This window comes from Hyla sarda, chromosome 6, assembly GCF_029499605.1.
Source record: "Hyla sarda isolate aHylSar1 chromosome 6, aHylSar1.hap1, whole genome shotgun sequence".
In the NCBI taxonomy this organism is placed as follows: domain Eukaryota; kingdom Metazoa; phylum Chordata; class Amphibia; order Anura; family Hylidae; genus Hyla; species Hyla sarda.
The window spans coordinates 53,504,896-53,525,946 of NC_079194.1; the positions used below are offsets into that span (position 1 = coordinate 53,504,896).

General features: G+C 39.8%; 1 protein-coding gene and 1 pseudogene across 3 annotated transcripts in view; both read left to right on the forward strand.

Moving 5' to 3' along the window:
* LUC7L2 (LUC7 like 2, pre-mRNA splicing factor) overlaps positions 1-20,728 on the forward strand; it is a 46,767-nt gene extending 26,039 nt beyond the window's left edge. For 2 of the 3 annotated variants that reach the window (XM_056523766.1, XM_056523767.1), the window contains 7 exons: positions 497-595; positions 10,492-10,602; positions 12,634-12,777; positions 14,019-14,195; positions 14,603-14,697; positions 15,031-15,207; positions 18,240-20,728. In XM_056523766.1, the coding sequence (XP_056379741.1) occupies positions 497-595; positions 10,492-10,602; positions 12,634-12,777; positions 14,019-14,195; positions 14,603-14,697; positions 15,031-15,207; positions 18,240-18,378 (942 nt within the window). In that variant the 3' untranslated portion in view covers positions 18,379-20,728. The remainder of the gene's footprint in view (positions 1-496; positions 596-10,491; positions 10,603-12,633; positions 12,778-14,018; positions 14,196-14,602; positions 14,698-15,030; positions 15,208-18,239) is intronic. The other variant, XM_056523768.1, reaches the window with a different exon arrangement.
* Positions 4,960-5,079, forward strand: LOC130277806 (5S ribosomal RNA; annotated as a pseudogene).
* Positions 20,729-21,051: the final 323 nt, after the last annotated feature.

Consider the following 21,051-nt stretch of genomic DNA (forward strand, 5'->3'; position numbering starts at 1 on the left):
TTGAGGACGTTTTGTCATGTCAACAGCTCTGGCCATTTCCGTGAAGCACTGTCAGCGGGGACAGGCTGGACCTGACATGACGTCACAGCGCCCCCCACTGGCTAGTAATAGGCAAGCGGCTCTGTCGGCTTTCCTGGGCTGTAGGCCCTATGCTCTTTCAGGGAAACCAAAGCGGCTGGTTGCAGACAGAGCACCCTGATACCGGAGTTATATATGCATACATGGAACCCTTCTCCACTTAAGCCTTCAAAGGTCTCGTTTGAATATTTGCTACTACGACCATACAGTATATTTACTGTACAACCCTTTAGGAAAAGCTATTATAAACTGTCCACACTGTTTGCATATATTTAGATGAAAATATGTTACCATTTATACAGAATAGGCCTAGTGATCGTGTAGCCTTTTTTTCTATCTTTATGTAATCATTTTCTAGACCTACTGTAAATCAATACTTGCTGTACTCGTAGTATTTTATGTTTATTTTTCTCTGCAGAGAATGGATCTGGGAGAATGTCTGAAGGTACATGACTTGGCGCTGAGAGCAGATTATGAGATTGCCTCTAAACAGCAGGATTTCTTCTTTGAACTTGATGTAAGTTTTGTTACTTATAAAAAAAAAAAAATTATTTGTCCATATTAGTATTATGCAACAATTTAGGTGACAACTGCGGTAAGGGTGCATTCACACCATGTCTTTGCAATACGGCAGCCGAATCTGCACCCCATTTACTTCAATGAGATAGTGACTCTGGCTCATTTTTGGACTTGTGTGACTTTGTGTGACGACCTGGACCAGAGACACACACAGCGAAAACCTTTCCTAATCCCAGACTCACTTAGAAAATAGATGGTGGGAGGGGTTCACAAGAACCGAAAATGCAATATCATCTAAAGGTGTGCTAAAAACACACCTGACCAAAATATGTGATAACCAAAAATATAGATACAATAAAATGAGAATAAAAGTATAATACACTAAAAATTCATGGTTAAAAATATTATTTATTACACATAAAAATAGTATATACAGAATTAAGTCATGTGTGCATAAAAAATTATGTATACTAAAAATATTAGAAAGTACAGAAAAGTATGGGGATGCTGGGATATAGAGTCCTGTATATCTAAAAGTCTATAATAATATCACATGCAGTGTGGAAAAGTAAATGCATAGAGCCTAAGCTGTAATATAAAGTGCTAGTGCAAGGGGGTATAGATGAGAGTACTAAGAGTTTTTAACACTGATACAAAAGAAAGAATAAATGATAAAGTGCAAAATCGTGTGCAAAACTGCATAATTAGTGCAATGAGCAAAAAAGAGTGCAAAAATTAGGGTAAAAAATATATATAACCCAATGTGACAAATGGATAATGTGTGAAAAAAAATATATACACAAAGTGAAACACTGGATCACATGTAGCAGCAGAAAAAAGGGGGGGGGGGGTGTGAGACCAGTGCAGTAGCAGCAATAATGGTAAGAAATATCTAGCAGCAAACAACAAAGAGAAAAATAGGCTCAATAAAACACATACAGGACTCACCCACGCCCCGCAACCACTACTCCGACTCGTTTCACCTGGAGCGGCTTTGTCTAGGAGTGGAGGGGACTAGGATGGCCATAGTATATATGAGGGGGCTGTGGAAATGAGGAAGAGAAAATGGAGTACAGGTGAGTATGGACTTATGTGAAGCGTCACTCTCATCGCCCGCGATCCCGGCGGCGGGGATATTGCATGAGACGCGAGCAAGAGATCGCCCTGCGGCCAATGGGAAAGGAATATGATGCGGCTGCAACAAAATGGCCGACAATGAAGCGACTGCGCATGCACGCAGCCATCGAGCACAAGAGGCAAAACAGAATGGTGGCTACACCAAAATGGCTGACGAAATGTAATAAAATGTGAAAGAGCACGAGATGTGGACAACAGGGCGTGATGGGAAAACAATAGGGGCTTCAGGAAACGAATGATGCAGGATACTATGTCTAATGAAGAAATTTACATGGAAAAAATAAATATATAACAGGATGCAAAAAAAAGGGGGAGGGGGCAAGGAGAGGGGCGGGATTGTAGGGTGTAATGATGATTTAAATGACGGGTGGGCACGTGAATGAATGAATGAATGCTAACGCAGATGATGAAAAATAATAATAAATATAGTGAGAGAGGCATGTGCAAATGTATGTGAAAGAAATAATAACACAGTGATGGAAAACATGTACAGAATGACCTAGTCTAACAAGGGTAATATGACAGTAAAATTTATGTAAACATGCAGAGAAGACAGATAATAGTGCCAAATACATGCATATATTATTGGGGGGGGCCCATTCAGATACAGCGTTCTGCACAATAAGAGACGCACGTACATGTATATGAAATATACATATATGTACTTGTCATCAGACAATGCACCAGTGCCAAGGGTGACACATACATAAAAGTGAACAGTAATGAAACAAACATAAAATGATAGGCAGATAATAATAAAATTGAAAGTATATATTAGTCATGCATCAAAGAATGGATAAAACATGATGAAATATAATGAAAAAAAACAAACAAACAAAACACACACAAAAAAAATAGATACACAAGGAATGCGGAGACAGCACAACCGGAGTAGTCACACAGCAGGTGGGTGCAAGCTTCCAAGTTTCCAACAGACAAAGTCGCAGACTGTACAGGTAAGTATCCAATGTAGGTATAAGGCAGCACACCAAGTAGTGTTCAAATAAAGTGCAGTTTAATGTCCCATATCCAGATGGCATGTTATGCCTTTCTCAAGCATAACATTGTGGGTATCATACTAACTATATATCAAGTCAGCAATCAAAGTGCAAAGCGATTACAATTAACACATAATTGTCAAAATTGCTCCAAAATTAAAAAAACAAAACAAATGCAAAATATACATAATAAAGTGCCATACGTGGTATGAATGTAATAAGACCATTTAAGTGCATGTACATACTGCAAAGTGCCATATTTCATTAATTACAGTGCAGATGTATACATTAATAACATGATTGAGGGGGCGGGCTGTCATGACTCCCCATAATGTAGTAGCGACATTCAATAGAAAATACATGAGTCTATGCCGCCGTAGCGACTTCCGGACGCCGAAAACACATGACTTGCGCGCGGCATTAGTGTCATGTGAGCGGCGTGTCAGCATCTGAAGGTCATGTGATGTGAACTCGTTCCCGGTCTGCGCACGCGTTAGCAACACGCAAGTCCCAGCAGTATGTCCGGGGCATGCACGCACGCACGCGCGTGCGCAGCAGTACAGGCCACGAGCTGACACTAATGCCGCGCGCAAGTCATGTGTTTTCGGCGTCCGGAAGTCGCTACGGCGGCATAGACTCATGTATTATATTGAATGTCGCTACTACATTATGGGGAGTCATGACAGCCCGCCCCCTCAATCATGTTTTTAATGTATACACCTGCACTGTAATTAATGAAATATGGCACTTTGCAGTATGTACATGCACTTAAATGGTCTTATTACATTCATACCACGTATGGCACTTTATTATGTATATTTAGCATTTTTTATTTTTATTTTTTTTTGGAGCAATTTTGACTCATGTTTGATAATTATGTGTTAATGGTAATCGCTTTGCACTTTGATTGCTGACTTGATATATAGTCAGTCTGATACACACAATGTTATGCTTGAGAAAGGCTGTGTGATACTGCCGAAACATTGTATCTGGATATGGGACATTAAACTGCACTTTATTTGAACACTACTTGGTGTGCTGCCTTATACCTACATTAGATGGATAGATAGATAATAAGAAATAATAAAAATGTAAGACGTTCAAATTGGTGAAGATGAGAAGAAAAAAGAAGCCAGTGGATGGATTAATTGGAGCACATGAAGACATAGAAAAAATCTGCAAAAGACAAATAAGAGTAAGTAATACCGTAAACAGACAATGGACATGGACATCAAAGAACAAAAATGTATAGAGGATAGAAAAAAGATGGAGAAAAGTTGTGTTGCATGCACATGTATGTGCACAGGAGAGTACACATGCATGCGCATGCAGCCCTAAAAAAAAGTGGTGGACAGAAAAACAACAAAAGAGAAAATATATTTATATACATTGCATGTAAATACAATTAAGGAAGGGAGTGTGAAAAGGGGGAAGTGCAACAGGGGTGAGGAACGGAGGGGGCAAAGGAAAGAAGGGGAGGGAAGGGAGAATGGGAAGGAATAGACGTCAATAAACTGGGGCTGAAGGAAATAAAAAATATATATACTTACAAGAAAGAAGCAAAACTGTTGATCTCATTTAGACCAGTGGGAGTTTTCGTGCCAAGAGTTTCTATCCACTTGCACTCTTTCTGTGCTAAGAGGTTTTTCCAGTTACCACCTCGTGTACCAATGTACACTCTGTTGATGCCCCGGACCTGCAAAAGGGAAGAGTCACTATTGTGGTACTCCTTAAAATGTCTCACTAAGGTTTTTTGATGGAAGGGGTCTGGTCCATCTCTCCCCGCCCTGATGTCTAGGACATGTTCCCTCACCCTCCTGCGAAATTCGCGGGTGGTAAGACCCACATAGATTTTGTTGCATGGGCATTTGGCATAGTAGACTACACCCTTCGTTGCACAGTCAATATGGTGTGTAATTTTGTATGTCTTAGTATTGCTGGCATTTTCGAAGGTAGTACTTTTTACTATGTTTGCACATGCAACACAGTGACCACAAGTAAATGTCCCCCATTTTGGTCCTTTAGACCCAAAAAGTTGGGCCTGTTTGGGACCTTGGTGGTAACTGGACTAGAGAATCTTTCAAATTTTTGGACCTCCTAAAAGTCATAGAGGGGTTCCTAGGGAGATATTTCAGGAGTACCTGATCCGTAGTCAGGAGCGGCCAGTATTTCAATCACTTTATTCATATCTTGAGTCCTTGAATGGTATGTAGTAATGAATCTCTGTGTCAACGGCCATCCTTAGCTGAACGCGCCTGCTCTCGTCAGATCGCAGACTGCTACCCAGCTTAGGGCCCGGCAAGTACCGGAATGGGAGACTGGCTGGGAATCCCGGGTGCCATTGACACCACCAGTCCATAAAAGGGACACTGTGGAGCTGGAGAGGGTGCAGAGACGCGCGACTAAACTAATATGGGGCATGGAACATCTTAGCTATGAGGAACGATATAAGGAGTTACAATTGTTTAGTCTTGAGAAGAGACATCTAAGGGGGGATATGATAAATGTATATAAGTATATAAATGGCCCATACAAAAATATGGAGAAAAACTGTTCCAGGTTAAACCCCCCCCCCCCAAAGGACGAGGGGGCAAAGTTTAGTCTCCAAGGGGCGACATCCCTTCTTTACCATGAGAACTGTGAACTTATGGAACAGTCTACCTCAGGAACTGGTCACAGCAGGAAAAATTAACAGCTTAAAACAGGATTAGATACATTCCTTGAACAAAATAACATTAATGCTTATGAAGAAATATAAAATCCCATCCCTTCCCCAATATCTCGCCACACCCCTACCCTTCAATTCCCTGGTTGAACTTGATGGACGTATGTCTTTTTTTTTTTTCAACCGTACTAACTATGTAACTATGTCTTGGTTCTTGTTGGTAGTTTTTCCTCTTTCCTGTAAGAGATGGACTCGGTTACTCTGTTTTGCTCGTTCATACGCTTTATTTAGGCAATTATTATTGTACCCACTTTCTTGGAACCGTACCTTGAGGTCTTCAGCTTTTTTCTCAAAGTCCGATGTTTGCGAACATATAAGTCTGGCTCTCAAATACTGTCCTGTGGGAATGTTGTTGACCAAATGGTGTGGGTGTCCTGATTTAGCGTGTAATATTGTGTTGGCAGATGTGGTTTTCCGGAAGAGGTCTGTGGAAAGAAAGCCATCATTATCTTTAGTGATTCTGACATCGAGGAATTCCGTATGTGTAGTCCCTATGGTAGAAGTGAGTTTTATATTGAGCTTGTTTATTGAGTTTTGTGATTAATTAATCGAGTTCATTAATGGGACCCTGCCAGACAAGGAGAATGTCATCTATATATCTCCACCAATATTCTATCTTTTCAATGCCTGGTATGGGGTCTGAAATGAAGATGTCTCTCTCCCACAGCCCCAGGAAAAGGTTGGCATATGAGGGCGCACAAGCCGCCCCCCATTGCCGTTCCCTGGAGCTGTAGGAAAATAGATTCCTTTAAACATAAAGAAAAATTATGAGTAAGGATGAACTCGAGGGCTGTTGCTAGAAAATCACATAACTCTGGATTCAAGGAACTTGAAGATAGAAAATATCTCACCGCTCGTATTCCATCGCTGTGTCGGATTGAAGTAGAAAGTGCTTCTACATCACAAGTGGCTATTACCATATGTTGTTCTAATTGTAGATTATCCAGTTTTCTCAAGACATCGTTGGTATCCTTTAGATAAGAAGGTAGGGTTTCTACAATGGAAGACAGATGATGTTCGATAAAGCGGCACAAGGGTTCACATAGGTTCCCACATCCCAAAACAATAGGTCTCCCTGGTGGGCACATAGCATTTTTATGTATCTTGGGTAGTAAATAAATAGAGGAGACTGTAGGATAACTGGTTAAAAGTGCCTCCTTTTGTTGTGCTGTTAAAATACCTTGTTCCACCACACTATTTAAAAGATCACATAATTCAATTAAAAACGTAGAAGTGGGGTTAAAAGTGAGTTTTTTTTGTAGCATTCTGTCTGTCTAAGCTGGTGCATCATCTCCTTCTCGTACATTTTTAAGGGCCATAAAACTACATTCCCGCCTTTGTCTGACGGTTTCACAATGACATCTTTCCCAGATTGGATATCTCTTAAAGCCTGACGTTGGTAATTCGTCAGGTTGTCCTTATGTACGGTCTCAGGGATTTTCTGAAACTCCTGAGAAACCAGCTTAATAAATAAATCTATTTCTGGAAACTGGTTAAGTTGGGGAAAGTTTTTGGATTTGGGGAGCAGACTTTAGGGAACTTACCTGGATCACGTGGTTGCTGATCATCCATGAGTTCAATCAATGTTTGCATTGCTTCTTGGTCAGTCGTGGTGGAAAGATCAGGGTGTAAGGCTGTGGCATTAGTATTAAAAAAAAATTTTGAAAGCTAATTTGCGAGCAAAGAATTGCAAATCCTTGACTGCTGTAAAGCGGACAAATTTAGCTGAGGGGCAAAACGTAAGCCCTTAACTCAGCACTTCAACCTGCGCTTTAGTGAGTACATGATCGGTAAGATTAATAATCTTAGTACTCACCTGGTTGTGGTCACGTGGATTGGAGTTTCGTCTTTTTATATGTATTTCTTCCTGCATTGCCATACTCCATTTTTCTTTTCCTTCCAGAAAATTGTTGTCTATAAGTGGATGTTGTTGTGGATTCCGCTCCTATAGATGTCATAGAGGCCACGGAAGGTGATCTTGAAAAGGATCTGGCTTTATTCTGTCACCATTTGTAGACCCTATTGGCTTGGGCATCCGTATCAGTGTCATAAACTCTTAGTACTCTCATCTCTACCCCCTTGCACTAGCACTTTATATTACAGCTTAGGCTCTATGCATTTACGTTTCCACACTGCATGTGGTATTATTATAAACTTTTAGCTATACAGGATTCTATATCCCAACACCCCCATACTTTTCTGTACTTTCTAATATTTTTAATATACATATCATTTTTTTATGCCCACATGAATGAATTCTGCAAATACAATTTTTATGTGTAATAAAGAATATTTTTAACCATGAATTTTTATTGTATTATACTTTTATTATTTTATTGTATCTATATTTGGGGTTATCACATTTTGGTCAGGTGTGTTTTTTGCACACCTTTAGGTGATATAACTTGGACCAGAGGTTGACAGTCAATGATTACTGATATATAGGCATTACCTTTGGACATGTATTGATAGGAGACGGACACTCTGTTACCACATAGGTCTTACTTACATTTGATTATCGCTGTATATACAGTCATGGCCATAAATATTGGCACCCCTGAAATTCTTCTAGAAAATGAAGTATTTCACACAGAAAAGGATGGCAGTAACACATGTTTTGCTATACAGATGTTTGTTCCCTTTTGTGTGTATTGGAACTAAACCAAAAAAGGAGGAAAAAAGCAAATTGGACATAATGTCACACCAAACTCCAAAAATGGGCTGGACAAAATTTATGGTCACCCTTTCAGAATTGTGGAAAAAAGATTGTTTCAAACATGTGATGCTCCTTTATGCCCGGGCCTCAAAAATAAACAAAATGAACTCATACATACCTTCCTACGAGCCCCCGTTGGTCCGGCACAGGCCTAACGGTCCGGCAGTGCTGATGCCATTCCACTTCCTGGGGACAGGGACGCCGCAGAGCCATCGGCGTATCACCAGCCGTATCGATGTCCCGCCCCGGCTGGTGATAGGCTGAGCCAACTGTCATGTAAGGAGCTCTAGCCGGCTTCTTACAGGACAGTCGGCTCAGCCTATCACCAGCCGTCCCCAGAGATCTAGATTTGCCTTTGTCCACAGTGCGCAACATTATCAAGAAGTTTGCAACCCATGGCACTGTAGCTGATCTCCCTGGGCGTGGACGGAAGAGAAAAATTGATGAAAGGTGTCAATGCAGGATAGTCCGGATGGTGGATAAGCTGCTCCAAACAAGTTCCAAAGATAGTTTTTGCTGACACTGATGCTCCCTGAGCTTGCAGGACAGCTTGAATATCTTTCGACATTTAAATGAAATGAAATGCTATGGCAGGAGACCCAGGAGGACCCCAGTGCTGACACAGAGACCTAAAAAAGCAAAACTACATTTTGCCAAAATGAACTTGTGGACAGATGAGACAAAAATAGAGCTTTTTGGTAAAGCCCATCATTCTACTGTTTACCGAAAACAGAATGAGGCCTACAAAGAAAAGAACACAGTACCTACAGTGAAATATGGTGAAGGTTCAATGATGTTTTGGGGTTGTTTTGCTGACTCTGGCACTGCAGGACAATGACCCCAAACATACGTCAAAAAGCCCCCAGAAATGGATGGCAACAAAGCGCTGGAGAGTTCTGAAGTGGCAGCAATGAGTCCAGATCTAAATCCCATTGAGAGATCTTAAAATTGCTGTTTGGAAAAGGCGCTCTTCCAATAAGTGAGACCTGGAGCAGTTCGCAAAGGAGTAGTGGTCCAACATTCCGGCTGAGAGGTGTAAGAAGCTTATTGATAGTTATAGGAAGCTACTGATTTCAGTTATTTTTTCCAAAGGGTGTGCAACCAAATATTAAGTTACGGGTGCCAATAATTTTGTCCAGCCCGTTTTGAAGTTTGGTGTGACTATATGTCCAATTTTCTTTTTTCCCTCCCTTTTTCTGTGAAAAATACTTCATTTTCTCAAAAAAGTCCTTTTGAGAGATCTTTGATGCAGTTAGTAGATTTCCAGATGTAACGCAGAAATTGTAACAAAGTAACCTCAGCATTTATATTTTAAAGCTGACCAACACATAAACATACATACATACATATAAGGCTGCACAATTAACCACAAAAACAATCTAGTTGCGATATTAACCATTTGCAAATACGCGCCGCTACAATCCTGCTACTATTAAATTGCATTTCAATTTAATCAGTGGCCTGACCCACGCCCATGTGTATTATGGTGCAGAGGTATAGGGGGAAACATTAAAAAAAGGAAAAAACCCTAAGGCTAGTTTTCCACACAGGTTTTTTCTGTTTGTTTTTTTTGGAAACTTCCACTGCAGTTTTTGAGCCAATGCAAGGAGTGTATTCAAAAGAAATGGGAAATAGGAAGGACTGAAAAAAAACCTGTGTGTAAACCTAGCCTAATGTGTACTTGGCCCTGGCCACCAGTAGGTGTTGTCACAGATCCAAATCTCTGTGTAGTCCTTACTTCCTTCACAGACAAGCAGCTGGTTGCAGGACCTTTCTGCACAGCCAATCACTGGCCTGTGACCAGCTGCTTGTGTCAGAGAGGAAACGAAGAAGACACCAGCACTACTCTGAGAACGGCATCTAATGCAGACCTATGGGGGACCGGGGCTAGGTAAAGCGATTTTGTTCCCATCCACCCCTGCTTCAGCACTATATTAAGGGGAATGGGCATGAAAGAAGGAGGGGAAGGGGGAGGTAGATGTAAATTTTCCTACTTAGGACTTCTACTTTAAGGCTATGTTCACGCGCCATAATTTATGCATGGAATTCTACATAAAAATTTGGCATGAATTTAAAGCCAATACACTTGATAACCAGCCAATACACTTGATACAATATTCATGATAACCAGCTTGCTCAGCAAATCAGAGCTACACTAGCTACATCACGTACGATCCTCATCTTGGGCTGGCCTGACTTGTGGAAGAGTCAGAGGGGGATGTGGGTGGTGTTGGCCATATTAAAAATAACACCACCACCCCAATTTTTGTATAGTTATTTGTGTTTGCATTTAAAAAAATAATCTTTTATCTTTATAGGCAATGGACCACTTGCAGTCATTCATCTCAGACTGTGACAAACGAACCAACATCGCAAAGAAACGATTGGCTGATACCCAGGAGGAAATAAGTGCAGAAGTGGCTGCCAAGGTAAGGCCAATACATTTATGCAAAATAGACTTAACATAGTAAGAGATTCTATAATGAGTTATATATTCTAATGGATGAGTGGATGTGGGTGGAGTATAAAAGTCTTCTATATCATTTTAATGATTAATCTGGATAAAACAATTAACACTTAAATGGTGGTGGTGGTGGTGTTGTTGTGTGACACATTGGATTCATAGAACACCAGTCATGCTAATTAGTTTGGCTTGGACTGCTGGTTCAAGCTGTTTCAATAAATTCCCTATAGCTTTTTTTTTTTTCCAAATAACTTTGCCATTTGTGCAGTCGCCCAGTGTCTTCCAAGATCTGCATAAATGTTTGTCTATGATCAATGCAGGGGAGAGAGAGAGAGATCCTGGTATTTAGTATTTATTTTTTGTACATATTTATAACAAATTAGCACTGCTGTATGGTTTTGGCACAGCATTGTTCAGTTTTTGGAATCAAAAGTTTGTATGTAATAATTAAAAAAGAATTTTAGATTTTTGGCACTCCAGTTTTTGGGCCAGTCAGAAGTGGATCCAGTAGGAAAGAGAAGTATAAGTCCTTTCTTTATATCCCCATTCCTTATGAATACACCTCTGGCTTTGACTCAAACTGCAGTGGCGGTATACCAAGAAGAAAAAGGCCAGAAAAAAACCTGTGTGGAAACTTAGTCTGAGGCTTTTTTTGGGGAAAAACTTCAAGAAAAACACTTTGCATTTTTCAGTTTGACATATTTTTTTGATCCTTTTGATTTTTTTTTTTTTCTGTATTTATTTTATTTAAATTCTTTTTTTTTTTTTTGGCATTTTCAGCTCCTTGGCAGTTTTGCATAGTTGCAGCATGTTGAGCCTATGGCGTATTTTTTTTTTATAATTTTTTTTTTCAATAAAATTTTGTATGGTGCCATTAAAAAATTTTAAGATACAGTAGTGATGGAAAAAATTGTATTTAACTAAATCTATCTTTATTATAACAAAATATTAATTTTTAAAACAGGGATCAATTTATGTGGGCGGGCAGGGAAGTAAAAATGTAGCCGACAACTATAAAAATGTAGTGTGTGTTTTTTCACTTTAAAATTTTTTTTTTTTTTTTTAGGTAGTATTACTCCTCCCAGCATGGAACAGACTGTTCCATGATGGAAGTAGTAGTACCTGTACTAATTGACAGATCGCCCGGGTCACTTCTGACACCAGCTGTGATCCTCCTGTATAATGTATGGATGCGGCGGCCGCTCTTCTATGGTCCCCTGCACTGCTATATATTTACACACCTATTCCTATTTCCCACTGAGAGTTGTGATTGTCTGGAACCATCTGGCCAATCACAGCTCTCTGTGGGAAATATGAATAGGTGTGTATATATACAGCAGTGCAGGGGACCATAGAAGAGCGGCCGCCGCATCTATACGCTGCTGCATTTTTTTTTTTTTTACCCAACAAATTTTGAAGAAAAAAAAAAAATGCCAAAGGGGCCAAAAATGCAATTGCCACACAAATGCAAAAACGTCAGATGCATGGAATTGCACTGGCGTTTTTTTCTGGCGTTTTTTTCTGGCGTTTTTTTCTGGCGTTTTTTTCTGGCGTTTTTTTCTGGCGTTTTTTTCTGGCGTTTTTTTTCACACACAAAAACCACAGGAAAAAACCCAAGTGGAAACTTAGCCTCAGGGTCTATTCACATGTACAGTATTCTGCGCAGGATTTAAAGTTGTGTTCACTCAGTTTACATTGAAATCTGCAGCAGAAAATCCTGCGCATCAAATCTGCACAGAATACTGTACGTGTGAATAGACCATTAAGGTGCAAAATAGCATTTAAGTTTTTTTGTTTTATTCCAATTTTGTTTCACAAATGATTGATTTATTTTATTTATTTTGTTTTCCTGTGGATTTTGTGCTAAAATGAATGAGGTCATTAAAAAGTACAATTGGTGTTACAAAAAAAAAAGTCCCCATATGATGGGTCTGTAGGTGGAAAATTGAGAGTTATCTTGGAGGGTTAAATATGATTATCTATTGCCTCTGTTTAGGCAGAGACAGTACATGAACTGAATGAAGAGATTGGAAAGCTGCTAGCAAAAGCTGAACAGTTAGGAGCAGACGGGAATGTTGAAGAGTCACAAAAGATTATGGATGAAGTTGAACGGACCAGAATTGCCAAAAGAGAAGCTGAGGTTTGTTTGTACTTCTGTAATAATTATCCAAAAGACTTGGTGTAATTAATACAAATAATTTATATTTTTTTCCATTTGGTTAAAGCCTTGATTGTTCATTATTTGTCAGTTTTATCCACAAAATGTGTAAATACATTTATCCCTTTTTGATGATACAATAGTTGATCAGAATAACTAGAACACCAACTACAATGTTTTTTTTCTCTTTCCTTCCTCCCCGTAATAAGGAACTGGACATCCTATTTGTACATAATACGTCTGGGCTGGCCAGGGTAGATATTTACTTCATTTTTATGGTCCTTGAATCAAGATCTAATGCAGATATTTCTAGGCTGTTACTTTTATTTTTTGTGGACGACCGACCCACAAAGTTCCCCAAACCATACAGGAATCTCTACTATGCTTGACAGTGTGTTTAAGGCAGGCAACATTGTTGGCTTTGTAACTCACAAAAAGAGAGACAGAAACATGGCCGCACCTCCACAACTTGTACTATGATCTAATGGCTTCTCAGCAGAATTTTAAAAACTGTCAGGGGTTAGTGTACCTTTTATTAAAAACATACGAGCCCACATTGTAGGCTTCACCTGGTGATCTCCAGACATGTGCACACAACTGAAAGGGGTGAAAAACTGCTGGACTCATGAGACCATATCAAGTTTTTATGCTTCCAGTGTCCATGTTTGATGCTCTTTGCCCCATTGAAGACAATGTTTCACATTTTGTGGTGTCTAGGTTTGGCTATTGCAACTCTGCCATTTATATGACATTTCTGACTGTGTTTACTTATACTGGTTCCTTAAACTTGTTTTCAACTCTGCAGTAATTTGTGGTGCTGTAGTTTTGTGAGGATTTTTTTTTTTTTGTAGAAAAAAAAAGTGCTCTCCTGTACCTTGTATCAAGCTTTGACTTTCAGCCACAGCTGCTTCTGTCTGCAGTTGTTTTGCTGGTCTCTGAATAGAGATGTGGTCAAGAAACAGTAGACCTAGAATCCTCCATCAACTGGGGTCACCGAGGCCCCAACAATACTTGTACCAACAAATTTTTATTTTTTTATTTTTTTTTTTTGAGCAGTAAAAGTAATACAGATTATTAAGTTATATAAGCTAATGACTGGAGGAGGGAAAAGAGGCCATTTCCAGTGAAGGCAGGTGTGTCAGGAAACGTTCGACTTGACTATGTAAAGGAAGAATAATATACTTCAGTGACCATAAACTTTTACAAACTTATTTTACATACAGGAAATCTACCGCAGTTCTATGCCAGCCTCAAGTTTCCAGCAGCAAAAGCTGAGAGTATGTGAAGTATGTTCGGCCTATCTGGGACTCCATGATAATGACAGAAGACTGGCTGACCACTTTGGTGGCAAGTTGCACTTGGGCTTCATTGAAATTCGGGATAAATTAGATGAGTTGAAGGTATTTTTATTATCTTTCTATGTATGCATTTACATGTCCCAAAGATGCTGATTTACATGCTAATTTCCAGAAGATTTGAACCAGCCATAAAAAAAACACAATTCCTAAAAATCACTAGTGTAGTAGCTACAGCTTCTGTCTGTGGACAGTTGTGGAATGTGTGGGCAAGTTGGAAAGAATATCCATCCTAATAATGGAATTTTTTTTTTCTTCTATTTTTTATTACACGTGTGTGTGTATGTATATGTATATATATATATATGTGTATGTATATATGTATATATGTGTATATATATATATATATATATATATTATAATATATAATTTAAAAAAATAATCTCTATTCAGTGTTAAAATATTGATTTCTGTAGCTAATTTGCTAATATGATATACACTATTTAAAACAGAAAATTGTGGCTGGAAAGCAGGAGAAGCGAAATCAAGATCGATTGAAGCGCAGAGAGGAGAGAGAGAGAGAAGAACGTGACAAATTGAAAAAAAGGTAATAATAAAGGCAGACAAACAGCTATAAAGTAAAACTTGAAGCTCCCCAGGTAACTGCTGTTTAAAAAGAACTACATAACAAATTCACACAGGATTTTACCATTTTATTGCAGCAGTTTTCATTTAAGCACATAGATTCAGTGTACGGTGCAGCCATAAACTACATTGTAAATCAAATCACCTAAAGACATACACACACACACACACACACACACATATATATATATATATATATATATATATATATATATATATATATAGATAGAGATATAGATAGAAATATATATTGCTTTATTACTTTTCTTATTGAACTTTCTATTTTATTGACTAGATCTAGATCCAGAGAGAGACGTAGACATCGTTCTTCCTCTAAGGACCGCAAGGGGAAAACCCGTTCCAGATCCCGTGATAAACATCACCACCATCGATCACGTTCTGGCAGTCGCAGCCGTAGTCGCAGTCATCACCGAAGCCGGGATAGGAGCAGAGATCAGAGTTCCAAGTCAAAGTATGTCTTGTGATTTAAGAATTAACAAAATGTCTCACTTTAAATTACACTGACGTAAGTCAGTCTACTTTTTACTCATTTGAAGAGAACCTGTCTCTAAGTTTTTCCCTATACAGTGGTCCCTCAACTTAGTGTGAATGGGTTCCAGGACGACCATTGTATTTTGAGACCATTGTATATTGAGACCATAACTCTATAGAAACCTGCTATTTGGTTCTGAAGCCACCAAAACTTCATCCAAAAATAGGAAAAGTGAGGATTAAAGGAAAATTACATAGTTACATAGTTAGTACGGTCGAAAAAAGACACATGTCCATCAAGTTCAACCAGGGAATTAAGGGGTAGGGGTGTGGCGCGATATTGGGGAAGGGATGGGATTTTATATTTCTCCATAAGCATTAATGTTATTTTGTTCCAGGAATGTATCTAATCCTGTTTTAAAGCTGTTAATTGTTCCTGCTGTGACCAGTTCCTGAGGTAGACCGTTCCATAAATTCAGTCCTCACGGTAAAGAAGGCGTGTCGCCCCTTGAGACTAAACTTACATAGTTACATTAGTAGATAACTAATATAGATAAAGCAAATCCTTACATATAAAAGTAATAAAGATCTGCTGGGAGCTGTAATCACGGTCTATGACCACTTCTTCAGGGTCCTGTACAGTACACAGTGTCCCAAAAGTGTAAAATGGAGCCGCCCTCACCTGGTGTCCAAAGGAGCAGCTAACTGGCACAGGTAAATAGTACAGAACATGTAATACCTCCCTGTACTGTAGGGGTCGCTACCAGACACGAATTCAGTGCATACACTTCAGTAATACAAGGGGTTTTACCAGTGAATGTCCATTCTGATTGGTCTGTTCTTCCAGCCATTGACACGTTTCACAGATCTGGACTGTCTGTACATCGTATGTTGAGTCTGGTTTCAAGTTACAATGGTCCAGAAAAGATCATTGTATGTTGACACTATTGTATGTTGAGGCCATTGTATGTTGAGTGGGATCACTGTATAATGAGTTGAGACACACATAAAGGTTAATATCAGGTGTCCTACCATGCCTGGATGTCTGCTGGCAGATCTATAAATGTGAAGAAAACAACGTTTATAAATGTCACACACAGTATGTAACTGAGACTTAGTCAGTTGGAAGTGCAGCGGCTGAAGTAGTCACGGCTGTGATCAGGCCTATTCAGGCTCTAATAACGCCTATCTGGACATGATTGAGCAGTTCAATCAGGACCTGATGTCGTTGCTCACAGCTGTCAGTCATGTCTAGATAGGAGTCATTAGAGCCTAAATAGACCTGATTACAGCCCCGGGTACCGTGACTACTTCAGCAGCGCATGCATGGTGACTACTTAAGCGTCATTTACATATTGTGTGTGACATTTTATAAAAGTTTTCTCCACATTTTATAGATGTACCAGCAAACATCCAAGCATTGTAGAACACTTGATATTAACCTCTATTAACCTGTTGCCACTTGTTATATAGGGTCCAATCTAGTGACAGGTTGCCTTTAACCTATTAAGGATGAAAGGTTTAATTGTACTCCCTTTGTTTGAAGTGCGCTCAAAAGATGACAATTTTCTTTCATCGTAGATTTGGTGTTAAAATGAGCGATGCCATTACAAAGTACAATTGGGGTGCAAAAAAAAAAACCTATCCCTTATATGGTTCTGTAGGTGGAAAATTAAAAGCGTAGAAGCTATTAAAGGTTGAGAAGGGAAAAACAAAAGTACATAAATGAGAAATTTCTTCTTCCTTTAAGAGGTTAAAAATATTGTGTACCATTTTTAAGGAGGAAAAAAAAATGCATTAAATTGTAAGACTTGTTAAAATTGATAATAGGACAGCTCTGCAGACCCTTCCTAAAAAAGTATCATGCAAACCAGTACATACGCTGCTAAACATTGAAGACGCTGCAGTGCTTGCACATGTGCCATATCCTCTTTAAACAGCTGGTCAGCTGGGTTGTTGTACCTCAGTCTATCTGGCAATAGGTCATCAGTTTTAAAGTCTAAATAAAAAATAAAAAAAAAAGCAGACTAATTAAAGGTGACTCTTAGTAGTGTTCAGTAGGGCACGCAAAAGTCACACCCCTACCAATTACAAAGTGATGGCATGTGCTAGTCCGATGTGTAATAGATGTAAGAACCTGTATAAGGGTGTATTCACACGTGAGCGCAGCCGGCACTCGAGAGTTACGGCAGAGCGAGCTCCCTGCTTCTGCGGTAGCTGTTTGTGTGTGTCCGCTCAGACACACACAGCTGCAGCAGCAGGGAGCTCGCTCTGCCATAACTCTGTGTGTGCCAGGAAAGCATCTGTGGTATCAAATGGGTGCGCTCCCTTGTGAATACACCTTAAGGGTACGTTCACACAGATGGATCCGCAGAGTATTTTACGCTGTGGATCCGCTGACGATAGACCCTACAGTGTTGCCTCCACCTGTGCTTGCTCATAGCGGTAATCCACCGCTACGAGCAGACACGCTGTGACGTGCGAGTCGCTGCGTGCATGCTCAGTATACTTGCACACATCGGGGGCTGCTCTCGGCCTAGCTCAGGAAGCAGGGGGAGCAGCCACCATGTGTGCGAGTATACTGTGCATGAGCGCGGCGACTTGCACTTCGCAGTGTGTCTTCTCGTAGCGGCGGATTGCTGCTATGAGCAGGCACACTGTAGTGTGCATCGTCAGCGGATCCGCAGTGTAAAACACACTGGATCCGCCCGTGTGAACGTACCCTAAAGGTGATTTTTGGACAACTGAAAAAGCAGTGAGACTATGGAACTCTGTCACATGACGTTGTGATGTCTGGCTCAATAAACAAGTTCAAGGAGGGCCTGGATGTTTCTCTGGAATAATGTAATATCACAAGTTATGCATAATAGATTAATGGGGATAGAACCTAGGGTTTTAGGTTGAACCTAATGAACTCTTGTTCGTTTATTTTTTTTTATTTTAAAACCTTATAAACTATATAACATTGTAAAACTTTTCATAAGTAATTTTATATTACGGAATTCCTTCCAGATCCTCCCGAGATAAGGAGGGAACCTCGAGAGACAGAGATCGCTCTAAAGAACGAAGGCATAAAAAGCGCAGCCATGAAACATCCAATGGGAAATCGGAGGAACAGAGTCCAGAAGAAGTCGAAGCTGGAGAGATCTGAGAGACCACATTCTGTCATTGTTCAGCTCGACGCGATGGCTTAGTTTACTGCTGTCTATGAAAGGGACAGTAACAAGGACAGTTGGCTATTTCTGCTAGGAATAGATGAGTGCAAATCTATATTTGGTATACACCAAAAGCAAGTTATGTGTTTTTTTTTTTTTTTTACTTATTTTTTTTTTATGTAGTTATTCTGTTGTAGACAACTCAAAAATTGAGATTTAAAATCTGCATTCTAGTTTTTGTCCATAAATCAGACTTTTGTTTTTACCATTTTCTCTTATTATTCTGTACATACTCTCTTAATTTCTCTTTCAAATGTCAATGTTTTTTTGTTTTTTTGCATAGGGTTGGTTTGAACAAGATCTTTTATCCTTATTTCATATTAGAAAAGTATATTTGCTCAGTTTTGCCACATTCAGCTTTTTCAGAATGTCATTTGTACACCACAAAGACTAGTTTCAGTAATTAAGAGCGAGTTTTCTGTAATGCTCTTATTTATTATCTGTTATCCGAAATGCTAGAACAAGTTACTTTTTTTGTTAGCAATGACTGCACAGTTAACAGTGGACGTTTTAGTGTCGCTTTACCCTCCACCCCGTGTTTTTTTTGTTTTTTTTTGTTGCAGATATAAATAAATGACATATGACACTGTGTGGTCTGTAAAATCTCAAGCGCACCAACCAGTTACATGACAGAAATGACATTGTTCGTCTTCACAAGATTAAAAAGGAGACTTGGGTGTTAAGATACTAGGCTGTACTTATGCTAGTGTTACAGCTTTATTGCCCAATTTGGTGTTGCCCATACAGGGTGCCTCCAGCTGTTGCAAAACTACAACACCCAGCATGCCCGGACAGCCTTTGGCTGTCCGGGCATGCTGGGAGTTGTAGCTTTGCAACAGATGGAGGCACCCTGGTTGGGCAACACTGGCCTAACTAGTACACAGTGTCTGCCATGCTGTCCCTCTCCATGCTAAGTAATGCTTGCCCCCAGTTTATCAGAAGAATAGTAAAACAGATTGTTTAAACATTCCTTTGCTGAGTTGATGTGTTAAAGGGAACCTGTCCTAACTTTCATGCCGTCTGGACCACAAGTACTTGGGGCAGTTCCTAGTGGCTTCTGCCTATCCTTCCAGACTTTATAAATAGATATTACCCTGAGGTAAAGGGAGAGATCTATAAATCTGGTAGGGTGGTGAGAAGTCACACGGAGGGACTATGCTGCAAGTTGACTGGAAACCATTAGGCCGGTTTCACACTTACGGAAAAATTTTGCCCGGAGCGTTTGAATGCGGCCAGCACCGACTGAATCATTCGGAGCTAGGACCACGTGGACATCGCCATCCCAATAGATGGCAATGTCTGTGGAGTGGATTCTGTCTGAAGAATGGCGGAATTTCAGGGGAGGAATATTCCCCACTAAAATTCCATAGTATGCACTGAGCAGCGGAATCCCATTACAAGCAATGGAATTACGCTTGGAAATTTAGTAGTGTGAACCCGACCTTAGACCTGTTCACACCATTGTTGTACTTTCCATTTTTCTGATCGGTGATTAGAAAACAAAATTGATGGATCAATCCCATGATGGACACAACAGCTTCCAATAAACACCCTTGACTTTTAATGTCATAATGGTCCATCATTGGCTGAGCTGCTATTTCCCCTTAAATGTTGAGGTGAATATATCAGCCAGATTTATTTTTTTTTTGTTTAAAATGAAGTCTTCCCTGAGCTGTTTTTAATGGCATTGAGAGAGATGCTTTACGGCAAGCCCCATGGGAGATATGCAACAATGAACTGGAGCTGCCACAATGACTTGAATTGGAAACATTAGTGGGCGTACTCTATGACCTATGCAGAGGTCATTCCACAAGGAGGGGAGGCTGAGCACCATTTTGTCATCTTTATCTACTGTTGTCACCTGTAATGCTGTACAGATCACCTCCAGCAGCCTCTTCCTTATCACAGACAGAACAGGTCTCGGCTTAGTGCTAGACCTAATGGTCAGAATGAATACATCGAGTTTTCAGGATTATTTCATAATGTGGGTAGTAAAATGGAAAATTAGAAAATGCATTTCCAAAAATAGGTAATTGTCGGATGACATGTTCCCTTTAAATTTGTGGCATAGTTTCATAATCTGACATTAGTGTTAACATCTTTGTTCTATTTGTCCCTTTAGAAGCTGAGAAATGGGATTGATTTTTTAAGTGCAAGAAACTGGTCACCAAACCACTTTTCTTCTCAGAATAGTGTCTGAATTTTTGTTGGATCAATACGATTAGCAACTGTGCAATTTTTGTCTGTATTTACTGCTGATAATGTTTATTAAAAACATATCTATGTTGCTCACTTTCCATAAGCTTATTTTTTCCTTCTACCTTATTTTCCCGCCAGTCTTCTAAAAGGAGGCACACTGGTTGGGCACCACTGCACTAAGGCCATGTTAACACAGCGGAATGTCTGCATGGAATTCTGTGGAAATTTTTTTTGTGATGTCACGATACTCTGGCCCCGTAGCTGTGACCCGGCAGACTCCGAGGCTCCCAGAGGTGGCTGCTGCATGTGAGATAATGGGGGTCCCCAATGGCAGGACCCCTGCGATCAGACACCTTATTCCCTATCCTTTTGTTTATAAAAAAAAAAAAAAAAAAAGCTGCCACTAGGGG